The sequence below is a fragment of the Betta splendens genome, chromosome 24 (genome assembly GCF_900634795.4).
Source record: "Betta splendens chromosome 24, fBetSpl5.4, whole genome shotgun sequence".
Taxonomy (NCBI): domain Eukaryota; kingdom Metazoa; phylum Chordata; class Actinopteri; order Anabantiformes; family Osphronemidae; genus Betta; species Betta splendens.
The window spans coordinates 1,362,920-1,386,546 of record NC_040901.2 but is presented as its reverse complement, the minus strand read 5'-3'; the positions used below and the strand labels follow the sequence as shown (position 1 = coordinate 1,386,546).

General features: G+C 42.7%; 1 protein-coding gene and 1 long non-coding RNA gene across 3 annotated transcripts in view; one reads left to right on the top strand and one right to left on the bottom strand.

The window, feature by feature from the left end:
- The window catches only part of LOC114849838 (RNA binding protein fox-1 homolog 3), a 52,831-nt gene extending 36,347 nt beyond the window's left edge, over window positions 1-16,484 (top strand). Inside the window, exons 2-11 of one of the 2 annotated variants that reach the window (XM_029141582.2) lie at window positions 5,490-5,636; window positions 9,318-9,371; window positions 9,998-10,090; window positions 10,832-10,892; window positions 10,998-11,051; window positions 12,751-12,883; window positions 12,998-13,037; window positions 13,134-13,198; window positions 14,185-14,263; window positions 15,678-16,484. In XM_029141582.2, coding sequence (XP_028997415.2) covers window positions 5,490-5,636; window positions 9,318-9,371; window positions 9,998-10,090; window positions 10,832-10,892; window positions 10,998-11,051; window positions 12,751-12,883; window positions 12,998-13,037; window positions 13,134-13,198; window positions 14,185-14,263; window positions 15,678-15,722 — 771 coding nt within the window. In that variant the 3' untranslated portion in view covers window positions 15,723-16,484. The remainder of the gene's footprint in view (window positions 1-5,489; window positions 5,637-9,317; window positions 9,372-9,997; window positions 10,091-10,831; window positions 10,893-10,997; window positions 11,052-12,750; window positions 12,884-12,997; window positions 13,038-13,133; window positions 13,199-14,184; window positions 14,264-15,677) is intronic. The other variant, XM_055506292.1, reaches the window with a different exon arrangement.
- LOC129603696 (uncharacterized) lies at window positions 3,284-5,500 on the bottom strand. Its single transcript, XR_008693836.1, has 3 exons — window positions 5,141-5,500; window positions 4,262-4,375; window positions 3,284-3,703 (listed from the first exon to the last, which is right to left on the bottom strand). It is a non-coding gene; the product is annotated as an uncharacterized LOC129603696 (long non-coding RNA).
- Window positions 16,485-23,627: the final 7,143 nt, after the last annotated feature.

The window sequence follows — 23,627 nt, the reverse complement described above, 5'->3', positions numbered from 1 at the left end:
CACGCACAGTCAAAACTAGTCAAACTGCAGTTCTGCAGACACAGAGTAAACGCGTAGGAACAAACATGCTGCTGTAATGCGTCGCTGTAGATCTGCTGATTTCTGGCGTCCTGTCAAAATTACGATCGACAACTGCTGTAAAACAAATTCCTATGATTATTACGGTTACGTAATAATCATAGGAATAATGTTCGTAATTTACGTAAAATCTACGACTATTGGAAAACATTCATTAACAAGTCGTGGAAGTTTAAAACCTAAATAAGCGGCTGTAGTCGCAGATGGACTGCGCTCTACGTCTTTACTTGCGCATTCAAATTATATTAATTAAACCGCGACGCATAATCATGGTATTATGTGAAGTCAATGTGTTGTATCAGATGTTAGAGCGGTGGGTGTGTACATATTTTTAAGAGACGCCTTCTATTTAAAGACACGAATAAGCTGAGGAGAATAAAAACAAGAATGTGTTGCTGCTGTGGCGCTGCCTGTTTTAAACCACACAGAACAATTATAACTTTGCAGTGAACATAAAATAACTAAGCCATCAACAAGTTGTTGCCCTTCATACTCCCCATGTTTTTGCACACAACAGATACTTAATAGTGAAATAGGTCTGGTGTAATATCTGTGTGTTACAGGTAGAAATGAACAGTCGGACCTCAGTTACGCTGTAGTGCTTTGGAGGCTTCTAATCAACGCTGCGCCACCTGGTGGTTAAAACGAGACTAGCGTCCTGATTTTTTCCAGCCGGCTGCAGGATTAAAAATCTTTAGTCAGCGACGCACTCGCTGCACCGTGGCGACGCGGCAGTACTGCAGTAAAAACCCTAGTCACTTTGAACCGCTGCCACTGTAAATGTGTTCTACTGATGCTCTCTCCTGTTAACGAATGATAAAAACATACTGTAATGAGCGGCTGTGGCTGCATGGGTGGTCAGCTGATCTGCTATGACTGGCTGGCTGCTGAACAGGGTTTTTGGTTGGAGAGGCTGAGGTGATGCATGGACACATATTCTCTCTTCTTCCTTACAAATAACTCCCGCCTGTCTTGCTGTTCACCACCTGCCTGGTCATTTCTCTAATCAGCCTCCTCTCTCTTCTTCCTTACAAATAGTATAAAGGTTTTACTACAGTACACTACACCACACAGGAACAAAAACTCCACTATATCCACAGTTTACAATATCAAGAAAAGATTCATTTAAACAGAGTGGTGGCAAAAAAGTCAACTAACTTAAAACCTGTGTTATAAAACTAAGTAAATAAGAAGAACCGAGGTGTGTATAAACCTCATAACCTGATAAACTAGTTATAGAGCTAGAAACTTCATGCGTCTTTGACCTGATTTTTAACGCTTTAATGTCCGACACCACATGAAAACTGCAACAGTGGCAAAAGTAGTTTCACTCCCAGCAACAGGTTGAATCCGTCCCTGAAACGTAGCGTCTAACACCCAGACAGGCGTGTGGTGGTTTCTTACCAGAGTCTCTTCTTCTAGTAGTTTGTAGTTTCTTCGGTTCTGAACTTATGTTTAGTTACTTTCGCTTTTGTCGCGGCGAAAGGAACGAACTCCGCAAACAAAAACGACCAATAACTGAACCGCAGGTGTGGACGGATCGATCCTAATATCGATAATATCGATACCAACGCTAGTATTGATATCGATCGATACTGCGACAAAAACATTGATACTTTGGTTGAGCTTTTACTCCTCCGCACTGCTGACGTGTTTTCAAAGACTAACTATCTCGTCTGTCTGCGTCTCTGAGCGTCTGCACCTGTACGTCAGAGCGAAGCAGACACGCCCCCGCCTCTTGCTTTGAGATGTCACGTGACTCAGCGACTCGGGCCAGCGAAATAAAAACAGGCGGAGGACACAGACGAAGAAGAAGGATGGAAGCAAAAAAGCCTAATTTTCCCACCAGATTAAAAGATGGGAGAAGAGCTGATAAAGCGACTTGTTTTCTCGTCTTTTTCGTCTTTTCCGCGTGCGTGTGTGTGTGTGTGTGTGTGTGTTGAGGTCAACACTCAGGTATTCAAATGTGTCCACAGTCTCAGTGTCTGAGCCCTGGATGTTCATTAGCATCTGTGTTGTTTGACCAGTCGTCTGTGTGGTGGAGCGGACCTCCTGAAGTCAAGCACTAACTCTTTAGTTTTGCCGGTGTTTAGTGTCAGGTTGTTGTTGTTGTTGTCACACTAGCCCACAAAGTCAAAGATGACCCCCCTGTACTCGTCCCCCAATACACATCCAGCAATGGTGGTGTCATCTGAGAACTTCTGGAGGTGACAGCGGTGGGAGTTGTGTTTAAAATCTGATGTGTACAGTGTGAACAGAAAAGGAGAGAGCACCGAGAGTAAGGGGAGAGTTGATGGTCCAAGCAGCCAGATGTTGGTCCACACCTGCCACCTCCAGCTTCCTCCTCAGCAGTGATGGCTGGATGGTGTTGAAAGCACTGGAGAAGTCAAAAACACGACTCTCTCAGTGCTCCCAGAGGACTCCAGGTGAGACATGGCCCGATGCTGCAGGTAGATCAGGGGTGGCCATTCCTGGTCCTGGGCCGCTGTCTTGCTGGGTTTCTCTCCCTGCTGATCACCTTCATCAGGTGTGTCACTCAGCTTTTTCACCTTCGAGGTGATCAGCGGTAACTGGGGCAGATAGAGTTGGTGGGTAGTGTGTTGCATATAAATTTACAAACATCATTATGAGCCGCTATTTTAAGCATATTGACCTCAGTAAGATCAATCATATTGTTATAACATTAAAAGACTCCACCAGTTACATCACACTGGTTAGTACAGTATTTACCTTTTCCTTTTCTTACTTTCACTTAGGCTTCATAGATAGCTTCATGTGTGTAGCAGGCTGCATGCAGTGCCTGAAATAAATTAATAATAAATTAAATTAATTATAAATTAACTTCTCTAAAACAGTTCTGAACAAATTTGTGTTGTTAAGGTGAATAAACATATTTAATCATAATGAGAAATTGATTCATAAAATAAATCCCCTGAAAATATGTCAGCTAAGAAACACCACATGCAGAAATATGCATAGTGAAACATCCAAACCATCTCATAGTTATAAATTCAGATGCTGGTCAAACTCCTTGATACACAGAGTTACTCACTGTTCTTTTCATTTTCCCCCTCTATCTTATATGCCACCATCGTATCACCATCATGTTAATATAGAGCAGTGATCTGTAACTGTCCAAGGGCTGGGTGCGCGGAATGTCCCTTGTAACGTTTTCTATGCTTTTTGTTGACAGGCGAGCTGTTGTCTTGTAATAGATAAAGTTCTGCTATCCATCTGGGGCATGTATTTAGTGGTACATTTGTATAAGACACTGCACTATGTTGTGGTATAGAAATGTATATGTTTGCGCTAAGCATGTGTTGTTGTCACATGGAGTCGCAGAACAGTAACTTAGCCTCAGTTGTGTAGGACTGTTTTGTATTTAATATATGGATATTTGGTATGGCTTTGTTTCGTTCATATTTCATTCAAGTCAGCGGATAAAAGTTGTATGATAAGATGAGTTTTACTATAGGACCAATTGGTGGCGGTACTGCACCTTTAAGGATACTGTCCGCTGTCTCATCTGTGGTTCGTCTGTTAACTGACGTTTGCTTCCCTCCTGCTTGTTTCAGCTGCTGTCAGCGTGTCTGGCCATCGCTCCGACAGCTTTTCTCAACCAGTGCTGTAGAGGAGGGAAAGACAGGTTAACTAGCGGGTCGAGGTGCTGCTGTTGATTTGGGTGCAAACAGTGGCAGACGCGACATCGCACTCAGCATTTAAGCTGCTTTGCTCATACTGAATTACACATTACCGTCTGGTATAAAAGTACACGCAAGCACAACACTCATGTAATAGTATTATTTGACAAATGCGACTGCAACTTAAAACTGACTGTCATGACTCATTAGTAGAGTAAAAGACATCAGATCAAAAAGAAAAGAGACAACGTTTATTATAAAATGACCACAGGGTAATTTAGACATTTTTGGTAAGGCTGACTACAAATAAACTGTAAATACAGCATTGAACATGTCACAACCCGAACAGAGCAGTGACTCAGAGGTTAAGAGGTTGTTCTTATGAAGTTGTGAGATTTCAAATCTCGCATGATTCTAGAAACTTTTGGATTTGGCTCTCAAAGTGTAGGCTTAAAAGCACGCCAGAAGCATCTCCAAGTGTGAAGGGTTCCTCAGTGGTGTACTGGGTAAGACGATGAGCGTAAGTCGCAAGGTGTGCAGACCTCATGGTTGAATCCTGGGCACTGCTGGTTCCTGGATCACTCAACAGTCCTGAAGGGACTCCAGGGGGGGCCGTGTCCTCCCTGTGTTTCCAGAGAGGTGGAAAGGTTATGAAACTGAAAAGTAAAAAAAAAACTAGAATTTTGATGAACAAAAGCAACATTTACAACATATACAGTTGGAAGTAAAGGTTACATAGCTTGTGGTGGTTGTCATTTACTGCTTGAGAATTAAGAAATGTCTATTATATTATAGCACACAATCTGGAATCAACTTTAGCTACTGGCTGGATGGAGATTTGATCAATCATCAGTGTGTTTGTCAGAAGAACAATGAATAAAGCTTCTCCTCACATATACACTTCAAATAAAGTCAATTGATTCACAGAAAGATCAAGAAATGTGAGCAACAGAACTATTTATCAACTGTGGTGGGAATTTGTAATAAAGAAGCTCATGAGAGACTTGTGTAGCCCGTCTACTGTGTCTTGGAGTAGAAAGGGCCCTGAGTTCCTATTTTATAATTGTTTTGTCCTGGATAATGTCAGTAGTAATGTGAGCTCTTGACTTCTTAAGGCACAGTTGTTTACCACAAACCACCAGGGAACATAACTGTAGAAAAATATAATTTCCCCCTTTAATTGTACATTAAATTAATGAAGTAAATTAAAAACAACTTAACCCTGTCAGTGCAAAATCTTACGCATAACATAAAGTACACTTACATAACAGTGCCACAAATATGCAATTGATTTCAAAGTCCACTTAAACCAACTGAAAACCAAACCGTTGCAGGCCTGATGCGTGGCTCGTGAGCGTTGAGACCCAAAACGTAATGGCCGATTCACTCACGTCCGAGCACTAAATAAAACAAGTCCATACCTTAATCCTCCTCACGGTCGTCCAGCAGGACGCTGAGCTGCGCTCCTACCAGGATGTTGCAGGTGTCCAACTCTGTGCCGCTGAAGAGAAGCTGGTCCAGCTGGGTTAGCTGACTGCTCCCGTCTCCACGTGCTGCTCCTTCCCACTCGTCGCTCTGACAAGAGGGCCTGGCGATAGACTTTGCGCAACTTCGTGCTGAAGTTTGCCTCCTTTACCGCTCAGTTCTTTGCACCTTCAGACTCTCTTACCGACAAAAAACTGAACTGGTTTGAGCTTCCACATGCAGTTCCTTCAGCTTGCTGAGGACTGTGGGCATTGTTGACGCCGCCTTCCTCTTGTTTCCCTGCAGCAAGCGGAGGAGGTTGTGCAGACAGAGAGCTCCCAGCAGCACCTCCTGCAGCCCAGTGATTCATCTGAGAAGCAGCAGCCCAAGAGATTACATGTGTCCAACATACCTTTCCGCTTCCGAGACCCTGACCTTCGTCAAATGTTTGGGGTGAGAAAACAAAGACACGCAATGAAGTAAACTCTCTGTAGGTTGTGGAGCGGTGGAGACGGACGGCAGGTGTCAGAGCTCATCTGTTGTAGTGTCTCACTCCCTCAAATGTGAACATCTGATCTAGTTTAGCTTCTGCGTTCACTCTCTAACTCCTTCACTAACTTAACATACCTGCTGTGTGTCGATGACACGTGTCTTTGAGCCAAACGGAGCTCTGAGATCTGACAGGACGACTATGGAGACGATACATTCAGTCGTCTGAGGCTGTGATAAGATCAGGAGTCGCTTCAGCGGCGCGGTGGCGGTACCGTGTGACCTGGCAGCCTGCGACGATGCTCGCATAATTGCTTCACAAGTGCCTTTTAAGAAATGTAGAGATAAAGGGCAGATTGTATATTGATCTGAGTCACAGAGTCACAGTCAAGAAGATTCTTTTAATAGACATTCAATTACAGCCGCGTAGCGTTCCTGCAGTACATGTACATAGGCTGAACATAGCAACGACAAATTGATGCAGACTGATAGTAATGCAGCAGCCAGGACTGGGGGGGGGGGCGCATGCGGTCCACACTCATACGCTCCGTCTCGTTTCTCCCTGTTAATGGTCGGGCTTTAAGGATTAATGACTGTGGCCGGCGCAGCAGCATTGCATTCCAGATTCCATCTGGGCTCAGCCTTTAACCACAATGGACCCCAGTGGCACTCTCCTCCATCCACTCAAAATAGGACTAGTGAGCAACAGGCTCAAGCTCCTATTATGGTCCTGCTAGACGACCGGCACAATGCAAACAAAGGCAATATGCGGGGGCATTATAGTAAATGGAATCCTGCGTCATTTCAGCAAAAGCTGTAATAGAAAAGCGATAGGAGAGCATTAAACAAAGCCGTATCAAGAAGTTCAATCAGAGGTGATGCAGCCACAACCTGGAGGTCTGTCGCGCCGTGGCTCACAAATAATACACATCTGATACATGCAGCTTATGAAGCCAGATTGCCGGCTGCAGCAACGCAGACACACAAGGCGACGAGCCACAGGATCAGAAAGAAATAAAAGCGGGTTCATTAACCAAGCTTATTTGAGTTTAATTCATAATTAGGGAAACACATTGGGAGGGAAATTACCAGGCCGGGGAAGATGCTAGAACGATAATTGCCATTCACAGCAACGATGTGCCGATTCAATTCTCTCATTGTCAAGATTTTGCTGAAATCCATTATGTAATCTAGTACTGCGCCTTGAAGTCACACTCCGACCCACGCCTCTCTAGATATTTACAGAGACTGACCGCGTTTCCTTGAATGACTTCTGATACATGGACCCAGAAGCCGGTGGATGCGACCCGCTCCCCGAGCCCCACGCCGGCTGAAACCCGACAAGCCGATATGCAACACGGCTGTCGTCCCCTGGGCCTCGGCTGTTTAATTAATAAGCAGGCACTTAGCGAGCCAGCCACACGAGGGTCCTTACTGTCACATTCCCAGAGGTAGGGGTCCTAACTGAGTCATTAGATACTCAGCCCACATAAACCTCTCTCTGGCACACACACACCTTCCAGCAGTGTGTGCACCAGGAGTTGGGTTTTTGCTAATGGACTTTTAATGACACCTACTCCTGTCTAATCACCTATTCCAGCATTCCAGGTAGCTCACTGTTTCCGGCGAGGGAATACTCTCTAATGTGCCCTGTTCACGGCTACACTCTCATTTGCCTCCCCAATTATTCCACACGGCTCTGATTTTCGCCGGCGTCGCCTCCGAGGAGGTAACGTGTAATTATAATCCGAAGGCGACAACGTATCGGCACAGGAACGAAGCCGTTCGAGAGCCTGATGCCAGCACGTTTGTGTTGATTGAAAGATTAGGGCGATAATAGATGGCGCGTTAACTATTAAGCCACAACACCTTTGTCTGAGACTTGAGATGATGAATATGAAATGTTTTTCATCCTTCTGGAAAGTTGCAGCAGCATAGAATCATCACAAGAACTCAGCATTTTTCCCTTTACCCAAATAATGGACTTTAAAATATTAAAATTTTATGCTGTATGTTCAGAAGCAGTGGTTAAAACATTGCATGTGGGTTGTGAGTATTTGCACTTTATCCAGTGATGCATATACATTAATACTTAATCCTGAAAACAACAATGTGCAAAACATTTTATGTAGTTATATTGTTTTCAGTGTTGAATTTACATTTTTAACTTAAACTGAGTAAAATGCTCAGTTTGAGCAACAAGGTTTGAATTATTGATGTCTGAACTTCTTGCTCCTGATCTCATTTTGTAAATTAATATTATTAATAATTAATGTCTTTATTGTATTTTCAAGTAACTAGCCAAGTTTGCACCAAAACCACAGACTTTAGAGGATTTCTGTTGAGTTTTCTGAATCAATCTTATCAGACAACCGAGATTGTAATCAACAGGACACAGGACCGTCCACACATGCAAACATGAGAGCAGAGTCAGCGTCATGAGAACATGAGAACACAGTCGCAGATAAATAACTGCTGTGTGCGTTTCTGGTGGACATCTTCAAGGCAGGTGCCACCGCTGTGACCTTGCCTCCTGCCTTTTCCGCTCGCTCCATGTATATTCATTTATTGAAATAAACTACGCAATTCAAGGTCTGCTTAGAGCAAGCACAAGGATAAGCATTATCATATATGCAAGGCTGGTGCTGCTTCAAATAGCTACAGTACAGCCAACCCTGCTCTGCACTTTTAGCAGTGATACTTGTGCTTTTATTGAGCACCGATCATCATCAGGCATCGGCCCCACCTTCGCTTCGGTCCCGTTAGTTCAGTTCAGCTTCTCAGTGATGCAAAAATAAATAAATAAGCCCATAAATATGACAGAGGAACATTCACCACCAACGTCACCGAGCTGGAAGTCGTGGCTGAAGCTCAGTCTACTTAATTAGCTAATTAAAGTGAAGCATGAGGGAACATATAGAAAGCAAACGCACGTTGAGACGCTGGGAGCAGATAAACAAATATATGGTTCATCATTAGCTCTGATTGGCTTCCCCTTTCCTCTCATTATCGCGCCATATCCCAATGCTCCGTTTCCTATTTTAAGTGTGAGGGTCTGTCCCTCCGCAAACAACTCTGCTCACTTCTTTTGTGTGTGTTTTTTAAAGGCGAGGGGGGAAAAAGCATGATGGGCATCATTAAGATCAGCGGTGCGTGCTGAGGCGTTGCGCTGCTATGGCAACTGCATCCACCATTGTAATGTTCATTACCACTGCACAGAGTTAGTCCTGAACACACACACACACACACACACACACACACACACACACACACACACACACACACACACACACACACACACACACACACACACACACACACACACACCTCTTTATTACCACCACTGAGCTAACACAGCATTAAACAGCATTAAGAGTAAATGGATAATTTATTAAGCTGAGGGGTGGAGGAGGGGAGTGGATACGACGGTTTAATTCAGAGCACTGAGTGCCTGACATTTTTGCAGCGTGGAGGGGAGGGGGGGGCAATGTGGAGCGGTGCAGGGGTTTTTGAGTTTAAATGCACTGAATAAGTTTATCTTTTCTGCGCTGGAGTGGGAGGGAAGCGGCTCTGCCATGTTGCCATGTTCTAATTATTTCCTCTCTTTATCCCCTGTGGTCCTCTCTCACTCCCCGTCTTCTGCAGCAATTTGGCAAGATTTTAGACGTGGAGATTATTTTTAACGAGCGAGGCTCCAAGGTAAGTGCGCTGAGGCCAAACAATTATAAACTCTCTCTCTCACACAAACACACACACTTTATTCATCCCATGCCTCCTTTCTTCACGCGGCCCTGCGTTCTGCCCACTGTCTTCACAGATCTCTTTTACTCCATGTAATAGTTGTGTATAAAACTTGGTGCGAAATACCGTCAAATACTAGAGGACTATCTGTAAGCTGCAGGCTGAGTGAAGTATTGAGGCCCTGTACACAGGCAGTGATGTCACTAATGCAAACATGTGCCCATTATATAGACATACAGACACATTTATCTCATCTTGCTACCACATAAGGATTGAAGGATGTGAAGTACTCAGCTGTGTCTAAAGCTCCATGTGCAGCATAGTAATAAGTAGACTGTGTATGTGTGTGTGGTCCAGACGTTCTCACCGTGACTCCACCTGTTTGTCATGACTGTCCCGAGCAGCCTGACGTCTCTCTGGCCTCTGCTTCTAGATTCAAACTCTTCCCGACCTGCAGCTCTGTCATCTCTGCTTTGTATCTCTCCTCTCCTCCCCTCTTGTTCCCCCGTCCGTCTCATCCATTCATTTCCTGACTTCCTTCTCTTCGCCCCCCCCACCCCCACCCCACCTCATGGCCACTGCAGGGCTTTGGGTTTGTAACATTTGAAACGAGCGCAGACGCTGACCGTGCGCGGGAGAAACTAAATGGTACAATCGTAGAGGGACGCAAAATAGAGGTGCCTTCTCCTTCCTGTCGCCCACCCTGTTCTTTGACTCCCTTCCTCCCCCCTGACTCTCTCTCCTCTCTCTTCCTGCCTGACGTTTCCTGCAATACCCCCCTCCCGCCCCCCGTCCTCCTCCATCCTTTTGCTCTCTCCCACCTGCCTGCTGCACCTTGAACGCTGCATGCCGAACCCTGATGCGTAAGTGTGTGTGACACCAGGAGAGACAGATACGTTCGTGTGTGAGTCCGTCGCACTGCGTTCTGCTTGGTTTCATCTTCTTATGGGTTGCGTTTTGTGCCATGTGCATGGAATTCCAGTGGTGTGTGGTCTTTGTTTGTGTTTTGCTAATTGTTAATGTAGACCCTGGGGTTGGTTAAAGTGGATGGAGACCCAACGTCACAACAATTTACAGGAGATGAAAACTCTTAAAATCATCTGCACTCACAACGTTCAGTTCGATTTTTCTACCATATAAAAGCGTCATACAGTAGTTTGTGTCTGCATGCGTGTTATGACCCATGTCTTTTATTATTTAACATCCGATGTGATCAGGACGCTTCTGTGGGTCGTAACAGCCGGAGGAGCCAGTCCTCACGCTTGTTCGAGCGCTGGCTCCTGAGTTTCCTTCTGCATGCAGCCTTTGCTGAAATGCTACAAAAGAGCAGCATGACGTGCGACGTGGTTGCTGTGCCCACGCTGTGTGTGTCTCCGGGGGTGTGTGTCCACGCGCTGACCTCTGTCTGCTGCTGACAGGTCAACAATGCCACAGCGAGAGTGATGACCAACAAGAAAGTAGCAAATCCTTACACAAACGGTGAGTCCTGCAATCCTCGAATTGCTTGAAACGTAGTAAAGGAATGAAGAGAATCTGGTAGATGACGATCTATGTGAATCCCGTGTGTGTGTGTCTCCTGTGCAGGATGGAAGCTCAATCCAGTGGTTGGAGCTGTGTACAGTCCAGAATTTTATGCAGGTAAATAAGTTGAAGACGTGTGAGATCGACCACTTTGTTGATTACCTGAGTCTTTGGTTTGTACGTGTGTGTGTGTGTGTGTGCGTGTGTGTGTGTGTGCGTGTGTGTGTGTGCGTGTGTGTGTGAGCTGCAGTGGCAGCTCGGTTTTATTTGGGAGAAATGCTGAGGCTGTCTGCTTCCCTTAACTGCTCTCCTTTTTGCTCATTAGCCTGAAATCTGCTCATTCCCAGACAGCTTTACAGCACTCTTCTAAATATCCGCCCTGACAGAGAGAAGCGATCCATCTCTTTTATTTCCCCTTCACTCCTCTCCTGCCTTTTCTGGCTCTGCTTCACTACATATAAGTAAAGTGCTGGTGGATGTGTCCACCTTAAACATTTCACATGCCTTATATGATTAATAAAAAATGAGGTCTGCAAATCGGTGCATTTAGTTTTTGTGCCCAATTTAACCAACACCCTCAGTTTTTCTTAATTAGGTTGCACATTTATGTAAACTAGTATTTTAAAGACGCTTCAGATCTGGTGGCTCCAGACTTCAAGCCTCTGGTTTTGACCTGCTCAGAGCTCAGACCAGTGAAGTGTGTGTATCAGCCTTGACCTTTGCCCTCGAGACTGGATGTACCATTATGGAATATAATAAAAGCAGCAACTTCACAAAGTAAAAAGTAAAGTGTAGCTTGTTGCATGAAATTAGAGGTTTAATTTGTCATTTGTCAGACAATTATATTGGTTTCCATCTTCTTAAAAAGTGAGCACGAGCTTTCGTTTCTCATGCTTCAACTTCAGTTGATGCTTTCATCGTTTGGTGGGTCACTGAAAATGCGTTTATTTCACTCTGATGTTTTGAAACCTTGCTGTTGCAATGTACAGTAGGATGATTATGTTTAGATTGATTTAGAGCCTCGTTACATGCACTATCATAAAACCAGCGTTCTGTCTGGAGCGGAAGTATTAATAACAAACCTACAAACACACATATGCAACATCAGCGGCACAAGAACCTCATACCAATGCGCAAAAATACTAATCAAAATGTATAACCTACACTTTCTGTAAACAACCCCGGATAAATCACCACCAATTCCCGTGCACTTTATGTCGGTATGCATCATGGAGGGCACTTCAGGCCTTTCTGTATCGGTGGATATTGCCTGTTTATGCTTTTTAGAGGACAGCTTGCTGTCAGGAAGAGGGTCCTGCTGTTATTTGTGGGCTATCGCAGCACCATTATAGCACACAGCAGCCATAGCTCATCATCAGATGGTATTCATACTGTACGTCACAACAATGGGGCCACAGGAATAACACACATGCATACATATGTAAACACACAGAGCTATATATGTGCTGTAGATGTCTGATGTGCAGAAAGGTAAACACGGAGGAGACCTCGGGGAAATGACATACTCCACATACTGTGATGCTATATGTGTGGATGAAGCGGAGGCAGGGACAGATCACATTTACATCACAGAGAGGGACACTGATGAATGGTGTGGTTCTAAGCTCAGGCCTTAACACACACATAATACCTGCTGTTATCCATGCTCTGGGGTCTGATGTGTTCAGGTGATGACACTGTAGCACTAGTAGGCTGACATTTCTAGGTCTTTGAGGTCAGGTCTTAATGTGAATGAAGGTAAATTCGGTGAATTAAAGTCATTTTCCTTCTCCTTTTCTTGCCGTCCGTCACTCAGTGACAGGTTTTCCGTACCCCAGTGCAGGCGCAGCCGTGACCTACAGAGGGGCCCAGTTGAGAGGGAGGGGTCGGACGGTCTACAACACGTTCCGCGCCGCGCCTCCTCCGCCACCGCTCCCTGCGTATGGAGCGTGAGTACCTGCACGGCACACAGTCAAATGTCCCACATACTGTCGCAGCAGCTTCATAGGAGAGAGAGGAAAAAGCTACGATGAAGCTCAGTGCGTGATGTCCTCTGTTCACAGTGTGGTTTACCAAGATGGCTTCTATGGAACAGAAATATATGTAAGTCAGAATTTATTATTTGTGAAATTGTTTCAATTTGTTTATTTAGTTTAGAATATTGTCTTCCTTAATGTCACGTTGACTGTCTCTCATCAGGGAGGATATGCAGCTTACAGATATGGCCAGCCAGCTAGTACTGCAGCAGCTGCCTACAGCGATAGGTGCGTTGGTTGTTCTTTATATTTATCAAAAATGTTTGTATTTGTGTATTTGTTACAACAATCCCCCCGGACCCGGACCGCGTTCCAAACTGTACGAATCCCAGACATCCCTCCCTCTGCACGCTTCCTTCCTTCCCGTGCCTTCAGACCCACATCACCCAGGGCCTTGCTGCTGAGAAGCTATAGAAACAGGCAGCAAACATACGAGACTAGAAACTGCACGGTAACGTACAGTATAAATGAGAGGCTGCAGAGACTGCGACTACAGAGGAGAGCACACACAAACTTAATGAGATGACAGAAAGGAGAGACAGGAGCTACTGTGGGCGATAAATAAGTGCAGTAGAACCAGTATGAGACATCATTAGAGGTGTGTACTGTAGCTTTTCAAAGTGTAGTCATTTATTTCACTTTTGGCCACTAACTGATTGTTTCCCCTTTGATCATAATACTATCTCCGTTTCTTTTCACGTGTTTCTTAATCTTTTGTCTTAGTCCTCCTCATTATTTGTAAGGTAAAACACGTGTCCCCTTTTTCCTCGTAAACAGAAATGAATTAACAGAAATTGCTCATCCTTACCTTTACAACGCGCATTTATAGGGCGACATTGATTCATCCCAGGCTCGTCCTCAGCCTCAGTGAGGATGGACGACGTCTCCTGGAGCTCAGTTAAAGTTGACGACCCAGACCTTATGTTTCTTAAGTCATTGTAGTGTGTTAGTGCTTGCTATCCATTGTCCAGCTGTTTGTTTTAAACTCAACATGCTTGTGTTCACCGCTGCATCGATGCATTCTGATACTGCGACTGTTGAAGAGTTCAGAGGCCTCCTACTGAGCACATCTGTAACCACGGCGACAGATGCAGGAGATCCTTCAATCCTCAAAAAACATTTGTGATTTTGTGTTTAAATCAAATTAGGACACAGCCTTTTTTCGACTGTGTTTTCATATTAAACAGGGCATCTGTCTGGTTTCTCCTCTACAGTTATGGCAGAGTCTATGCAACAGCGGATCCATATCATCACACGATCGGTCCTACAGCCACATACAGCGTGGGCACTATGGTGAGTCTGTCACTCGCTTCCTACTGCATGACCGCGTCAGTGCTGCTTTCTGATGGCGAATCGCGGCGACTAGAGCCGCTTGCTAACATGCCGTACTGTCTGACAGCGCTTCAACACAATAATACTAAACATTACAATAACTCACAGCGTTTTTGACATGCTTGATTAATATTCTTATAAGATCTTCAAGTAAATTACACCTTCCTACGGACATGTACTTTAATTTTAATCACTTTCAATGTTTAATGTGAGTCCTGCCACTTCAGTAAATGAAAAAGGGACTTATTCTGACGCTCCCCTTTCAATTTCATTTGGCCTGAAGCTACTTGCTGAGAAACTCAGCTGAGACTTGAAAATTCCTGTCCTGGAGTTCTGCAAGGGGACAAAGTCGTGTAGTTAATGTTTGTTTTTAGCTAGCTTTGCAGCTAACATCAAAGATGAAAAAAAAAAACCTGATGTTGAAGGAGTTTTCTTTCTCGGGGTGTGGGCAGGGATTAAGAGTGGAAGTAGACAGAAAGACACAATTAGGGAGAGAAGGAGGAGTGGTGACGAGCCGGTGATGTGTGTTGGTGCAGCATCTACTACGGCCTAGTGCAGCTGCTAGCTAAAAGCCTTCATTAATCGCGACCACTTTTTCCTTTTCATTTACTTAATTACGAGAGTGGCCTGTGTCATTAATTGAGCCTTTCTTCTCTTTTTCCTTCAAATGATTCCTCCCTTTTTCCATTCACCCATATTTTATCAAATTGTAATATAGAAACTCTGAATAAAATAATATGCTTCACTTTGTAAAATTTGGCATCAAAATAATATTTAATTAATTGTTGTAATTGTGCGACTGATGAAAACATTGTTTTTTTTTAAGTTAATAATATTGTTGGTCTTATGTATTTGATCACAGACAAAAAAGATCAATTCCACTCCTTGTACCACTCTACAGCAGAAGGTTAGGCTTGTGTTGAGTGAGCAGGTCTTTATGGGGCTTTATGCAATAAACCAGCACCAGATTTGACTAAAGTATGAAAGATCCACAATATATCAGGGGTGTCCAGTCCTCGTCCTGAGCTTCTGTCCTGCTGGTTTTCCAACCCCTGATGCAAGTAAACGCAAGATCAAAAATCTTTCATCCTGGAGGGAAACAGCTTTGCCTGTTACAGATGCTCAGTGTTCAAAGGGAGAGGAAACAATAATCAGGGAAGAAATCCTGCTCACAAATAGAAAAAAATAAAAAACTTCACTAGATTAGTGATTGGCAACTAATAAATAAAAATTTTTTTTGAATTGTAAAAACGACATCTCATAAAGGAGTAAAGTTCATTTGGAGGAATGAGAGAAGTTAAGCTTATTCTTAGTGTAACAGACAAAGGTTCTACCTTGAATACTGATCGAAGCTTTTTCATCTTTGATGTTGCAGGCTAGCCTTTACAGAGGAGGGTGCAGTCGCTTCACTCCCTACTAGAAAAGAGGGAGACGCGTCCTCTTTACGTCCCCACAAAACAGACACTAAACAGCCGCACATGAATACACACAATAACCCTCTCCACCCGCTACATGGAAAACTAAACGCAAAATCCTTCCAGGAGGTAGACTTGACCCTGAAAGCCAAGACTTATTTTCACAGTGTGTATTCAATGTCACCTTTTGATGTAATGTACTTAATTTGGGGGAGGAAATGTGATTATTTGTTCCAGTACTCGTGTGTGTTGTAGAAAAATGAAGTTGAGAGCTGTCTCCTCCCTTTATCAGCCTTCTGCTCTGTACATCTCTGTACATGGCTGCTCAGCTTTCACTCATCCTCCATCGCCGTCTCACTCTCACTCGTTAACAGTGCCATTCCAGTTTGAGCAAATCATTTTAGTTTGGATTTACCGCATATGTCATATAAACACTCAAGCCCCTGGGAGCTTGAACAGGGAAGGATGCATGAAAGTCATTCTCAGTCAACGTGGCTGTTGACAGCATTTAACATACTGTCTACCAGCAACTTGTATCCAGCCAGTGCATCTAGAGACAGCCTTCATTAGTGCTTTTCTGTGTCTTTGCTGTGAGGAAACATGATGGAGGCAGTTTATCATTTCCAATCAAGCATCTGCCTCAGGCCACCATATTGATTGTCAAGTAAAATACAGGATATCTCTTCAGTTTGATTAGTTGTCTGAGGAACGAGTTGTCACGACGATCTCTGTCATGGACAATAAAAATGTAGAGATAACACAAAAAACACACACACAGGCACAGAGCTAAAAAGCAACACAGGCCAAGAAAGATCTGAGCAGTAAAGCAGCTGAGTGTGATGAGGTCGTAAAGATGGGAGTCGATAGCGCAGGGAGAGGGGAAGTGTGAGGAGAAGCAGCATCCAAGGCAGATTAGAGATAAGAGAGTCCACTCAATGAGCACTAATCTCATTAGAAGATATTTCAGTGACTGCTCCTGTGTTGTCTTTGCTCTTGCTGCCTTCCTGTTTTCAGTGAAATCACGAGGAAGGGAGAAAAGCGTTGGTCCTCGCTGTAGCAACCATACGAACCCAGATGAATGTACACGTATGGTGCTTGGATATCTGCTCTTAAAACCATTCATGTCAATAAAAACCTGCTTTTTGTGCTTCTTTTATCCATCATCCTTGAAATGTATGTATGTCTTAAGGCTACAAGAGCCAATTGCCTGTATTTGTGAATCATGGAGAGATGTTATATAAGATAGTATCTGTTGTTGTACAGTGACGCTAACATTAGATTCTTGAGAGAGAAAATATATATCAAAACATAGCAGGTATGTTTGGGTTTTTGTACAGCTACATATGAGTAGTACGGGTTGGATATATTTTATAAAACAACTATAGGCTTAAACTTGTTTACATTGGATTTAATGTCTTTCTATGTGTCTGTGGTCACAGTGTGTGAGACTTGTCTTATTAAACTATAGGGGTTTCCTCTGTCTGTAGCAATGTTTCTACATAACTTTCATGTTTCGCCGCTCTTTTATCATTAGGACGAGTATAAGTCAAATATATATAATACAAAGAATTATAGAATTAATATATATAATACAAAGAATTATAGTCAAATATATATAATACAAAACCTGAACCATTACCTGCCCTTTACCTAAACATATTAGTAACTATACAACTACCAAATCATGAAAAGCTAACTAGCGATAATATTTTCTTGACTTTTTTGCATAAAATTTTAGCATGGCCTTCTCCAGTTTAAATACAAATGAAAGATAACATAGTTTAGATCAAGATAATTTTAGCATTTAACATTAAATAAAATTAAGACTAAGATAAGATGAGTCTGATGTTGATTTGCTGCTGTTAGGTCCCATCACGTTGAGACCGGTCGCTAACAATATTTGTCCTAATCCAAGCTGCTGTTAAAGGCACTTTTTTCACCGTGTAATATTATAATTTTTTTCATTTGTGTAACAGCAATGAAACTATTTGTTTACAGAATAACATCCCTGTTTTAATGTCAGTGTTTTTGAGGCATATGTTTACTTTCCTCAGTGTAAAGAAATAAAACAAACCATGTATTTACTGTACATCCTTTTTTCAAGTCAAAGTCGCACTTCCCATCTAAGAACATTGTCCTCTTTACACTGACTCGCTTGTTCTCTCTTTTTTTAGTAAATAAACGAATCACTAGCGGGACATCAGCTAAAAAAAGAGAGCATGGACACAGAAGGACAGAAAAAAGAGCAACTGACACAAAAAGAGCAGATTTGCAAAAGGAGCCTGTCGCGGTGTGACAGGAGGCGAGGAGGACACTTACTGTATGGAGCTCCGAGGCCGGAGCTTCTAGTCCACGGGGACAAGTCCCTTCTGGCTCTAACCCCTAAAAACCAGGCCTTGCTGACTGAAGGAGAACAATTAGACAGATCATCATGAAAACATTTTATTTTTGTATACTTTTTTAAGTTTATGATATCCAAAAAAAGCTAACTCTAATGTATGTATATACATATTATATGTGTGTAATATAGTATGTATGTTTAACAAAAAAGGAAAATTGTTATTGCAATGTAGAAGGAGGTAAATGATGCCTTCTTCTGCTTCGTCCTTTGATTGTCCACCTCCCTCCCCCATCGCCCCCTGCTGGATGAGGCAGAAGTCATGGGGAGTGGGCAGACCAGGGGGAACAGGTCCAACAGACATGTCACTATGTGATTGTTATGGGAAAATGGAGCAGTCTTTATTCGAAGCGTTTCGAGCCTGTCTTCCACTAACTGACTGCGGTAGTGTAGTTTCTACTTTTCTGGTTAGTTTTGTCAAGTAGTCAGCATTTTGTGGATTCCAGAAAAAAAAGAAGCATATGAATAAAATACATATTCTTACATTTGTCTGTGCAAATAGAACTAAGAGGGATGGAATTAAACCTTTCTATTCGTATGGATCTCTACTTTAGTGGCATCCTTCTGTATTCAAACATTGTACTAATAACATGCTGTCAGGTATGGATGGAGAGTCAGTTGTAGCCATTTACTAATGTTGTATTTATTGTATTACCAGTAAAAACATTTATATATAAATATAGATATATCTATTTGTGGTCTGCAATTCTTGCCCTTAGTTTTTAATTGTCATGCAGGATCCAATGCACTGTCAATGTGTGTTCAGTTTTCTACTTGTGTGAAGTTCTGTTGACATTTCTATGGTTTTGTTTTTCTTTAGTTCAGCTACTGAATGTAACTTCGAAAACTCTTAAACTTTTTAGGTAGATGTTTTTATATACATACAGTAATCTGTAAATTATAAACATGTAGATGATATAGCAAAATGTTTCTGACAATATGCTGGACTTCTTCTTCTTCTGATGACCCAAACAGACTGTAATGCCTTGGCCAGACGAGAAGAAAAGAGAGGAAGGAAATGAGAAAAAAAAAATGGAGGCGGACGAGGGAAGCATTTAAAAATAACACCAGTTCTCTGCAGCCTTAGGGACCTGGAGGGAGAGACTTCAATGTAAATGCTACGGGATCAGTCTCAATCTTTAATGCCAGGGGTTTTAAAAATGTATAAACGCAAGGAGACGTGGCACAGAAAAAGATGGGGAAAGTAAATATATTTCAAATGGTGGAAATAACAGACACTTCCATTTGTCTCTGAGAACAGACGCTGGGTCTCCACTGTAGAGCTTCCTACTGCAGGTCAAAACCACGGAGAGTCTGATCTACCTTCTTTACCTCTTGTGACGTGTGTGCGGATTCAGAATATTATAAATCCTGTCCCATGATCATTCTTTAATGTGAAAAACAAAATGTGACATTGTTATTGTCTGTGTTCAATGTATAATGTTACAATGTGTTCCACTCACTGGCATTTTATTAGGTTCACCTGCTATTGGGGAGGTTTTCATTATGTGGTGGCACATGACACACTCCAATGTGAGTTCACAATAATAACCAGTAAGAATGAGACGATGGATGTGTAAAACAGTCCCATTAATAGCAGGGTTGTCATGTTGAACGGACTTAGACTGTGCAGACGTACCTAATAAAGTGGCCGGTGAGTGTTTATCATTTCAGATCGTACATATATGCAAGTGTCATGCGAGAGGATACGAACCTTCAAAACTTTGTAGTCACTTAGAAATTCGTTTTTGACAGAAAATCGGATTTTCGAAGAATCAATATATTAAAGAGATCCAGTGTAAAGCTTGATAATACTGTCTTCTAATGAAAGCCAGTGTTCAGATAGCAGTCAATGAAAGAAGTGCCAACGTTTACTGTGTTGATGCTTCCGTTGGCTCAGCTCAGATGTGTGTAGGAGTACAGACAGCTGTCTTTTTAACCAATGAAATCCCTTCATTTGTTGTGTGTGATAAATTGAAATGATCCTAGTTGACTGTATGTTGGAGCCCTTCGTATGAGGCAGTGGGTCATGACCAGATGTTTACTCCTCATCATCGTCTTTATTCTTTCTTGTCCAGTTTATCTTTGCAAACAAACTTGGACTCTCGTGTTATTGTTTTGACGGCTGTAGCTCAGTGTGAGGCCTTTCAGTCGTACATCCCAGGTTTGCAAATGCATTTATTTCTCTCTCAGCTGAGCGTGTGCGGCCGGCGGCTTTGTTTTCAGTGTCGTGGACGAACCCCTGGAGGAACGTCTTAAAGCATCACAGACTGGGACTGAACCACTGCGGGTGCATCCTGCGGACGGACTTTTTTTTTTTGAAAAACTCTCTCCACCCCATCGCTCGGCAGAAGAACTCCCTGCGGTGGGATGAACTAACGGATACAGAACGGACTGGTTGCATAAACACGGCGGGAGAAACCCAAGTGAGACTTTATGGACAACAAACAAAAAATGAAAAGCAACTAACGATGTCAATCTTCGGAGATTCAGGACCCCTCTGATCTCTGACATGTTCTTTTGATTCTGATTTCCCCCCCGCTCTTTCACTTAATACTTAAGACTTTTGTCCTGTTTACATGTACTGTAAGTGCTCTCTATCCATCACCCACTGGAGAGATTAAACGGTGTGAAGCAGCATTCATTCTAGCTCTGGTATTCTCTATGGCTGATTACTGTACCCTTCTGTTTAAGCCAGCATGCTGTCCTTACTGTGACCCCCGAGGCCTCCCACCTCCCATCCACATCCTCTCCAAGAAACCCCTGCCTTAAATTAAACAAAAACACCCATAGAAAAACTAGGGCATCGAACCTTTACCTGCACTACAGTACACAGACTCAATGTTCCCTACGCTTCTTACCAAAACAGTCAGTATGTGTGTTTTCCTCTTTGTAAGCGGCCTGGTAGCTCAGTTGGTAGAGGGTCGACCTCGGAAGGCAAAAGGTCTGCGGTTCGATCCCCCGCCTCGGCATCAGGTGTGTCCCTGAGCAAGACACTTCGCGCTAGCTCCCCGAGCGCCGATCATGTGGCAGCTCACTGCTCCCCCAAGGGGGATGGGTCAAATGCAGAGAATGAATTTCCCCACTGTGGGACTATTAAGGGTTAATTTCTTCTTCTTCTTTTCTTTCTTATTGTGTATACCTCAGATAAAAGTCCAAAAGCAGCTATTATTATCTGACACTTCCTGGCAACCAGACCCTCCATCCACACTCCCAGTCTTTAGCCTATAGAGCCTGACTACAGCTACAGTTCAGCCAAAACCACACCTACCTCCACCATAAAGGCCACAGTATACTTGCTGCAGAGACAGTTTTTGTGTGGGCTCGACCTAAAGGCTGCATATGAACGCTTCCCACCTCTGATTATGCATTATCAGCTTAAAGCTCACGCCACAGCGGTACATTTCCTTAAATGGTAATATAGATCATTGCAGTTATTGTATTTCTTTAAGTAAAGTTCTGGTAAACAGTGTGAAGTGAGGCTACAAATGCAGTTCTTTCTTCCAAATTGGTTTTTAAGTCAACGCAAATTAATTTACTTGTTGGTTATGATGATGTGTTCATTTCCTTTGAGATCTGTCTCAGTGAGCACAAACGTAAAGACTATGCATCAAGCATAAATGTTGAAAAACATTTAAATATTTATAATTGATTTATACATATATATGTGTATAAGCTGCACTATCAGCCTGTGTGGAAACAGGAACAAGTGGGCGAGACGTTCTGCCTTCAAACAAGGCGTGAACATGTGGGAAGCTACAGGCTGCAACAGCTGGATGTGGAGCATTGTTGTGATGATGGAAGAGCCAGTCTTTCCTGCTTCCAGTTGTTTTCAGCTCATCTGAGCTTCCTAAAACTTGGTCCATTCGGATGCTCTGACGCTTGCAATTAAGTATACTGTTACCTTTAAAACCCATGTCATTCCCCAAACCTCAGCAGCCTCCCTGTCCTATGCAGATCCCGAAGCAAAAACGTCTGAATGCTGATTATTGAGTAAAAACTGAAAGAAAAACTGAATTCTTCCATTCTGTTTGTATTTGTGGGCTTTTTTTTGTCTCATTCGTCAGGTTGTGGGTCCAGTGTTGCTTTATTTTTTATGTATCCTCCCTTCTTCTTCCTGATCAGTAGTGGAACATTGTATTACTGTACATTACACAAACAAAGAGATCCTGATGTCTAATTGCAGCTTCACTTAATCAAATAGTTTTTTTGTTTGTTGTTTTTGTTTTGTTCTAGGTATTATTAGATTTTTACCTGGTTATTGTTTCTGTATGCTCTCAATCTGCTTCAAAAAATATGGTTTATTATATATGATTATCATAACTATTGTTACAGTTATTGCTACCACAGCTATTATTAATAAACACTTCTTTCCTCAGTAACTCTGTCCTGTTGTTATTTTAAAAGTCTTTGAGCATGAGCAGCACAAATTCATACACACATGATAATAAAAAATTAAAAGGTATCCAAAACTAAACAGAGAAAAAAATCTAACAAATCTTTAAGCTTTTTAAGACATAATTTAGATCAGATTTAGTTAGAGACAACTCATTTGACTACATGCAGTGTTCAGCTAATCTGATATTTAGATAAATGGCTCCTTCTAGTGGCAGTTCCACACTCTGAAACCACCACACGCTCAGAATCATCAGTGGTGTGAATGCACCACAAATACGCCTGTACCCATGTTACAAAGTATGCAAAGCACTTCTCCTAATACCAGGACCTCTGCTCCTTTTACGCCCCAGTGGCTACAGGGATTCACTGGGAGCCTCAGTTATTAGACTCCATCGTCCCAAAGTCAAATACAGCCAATGCCGTCGTCAAATGTCTTCGTTTAGTGGATGCCATAGACAGTCTATTTGAGGTAATACTCGTTGCCTTTTGTTTATTATGTAAAAACGTGCAGCTCACTGTCTGATATCACAGAACCCATGTAATGATGATAATATGGATGATTGACTAGAGAAGCGTTAGGGACTGATAAAGCTTTAATACTAGTCAGTGGTGCGATAAATTAACTTCTCTAAAACAGTTCTGAACAAATTTGTGTTGTTAAGGTAAATAAACAGATTTAATTATAATGAGTAATCTATTCATAAAATAAATTCCCTTTCATTTATGTTGTCTCTTAGGAAATATGTCAGCCAAGATACGCCACTTCCAGAAATATGCACACTGAACCATCCGAACCATGTTTTAGTTATAAATTCAGATGCTGGTCAACCTCCTTGATACACGAGTTACTCACTGTTCTTTTCCTTTTCTCCCTCTGTCTTACATGCCACCATCGTATTTCATGTTAATATAAAACAGGGACCTATAACGGCCGCTAGACGACGCCGTTACGCTGCTGTAATAAGGCTGTGAGCGCAGATTGTCCCTTGCCGGACACCGTACTGTCGTGGATTCTAACGTTTTCTATGTTTTGTGTTGACAGGCGAGCTGTTGTCTTGTAATAGATAAAGTTTTGCTATCCATCTGGGGCATGTATTTAGTGGTACATTTGTAT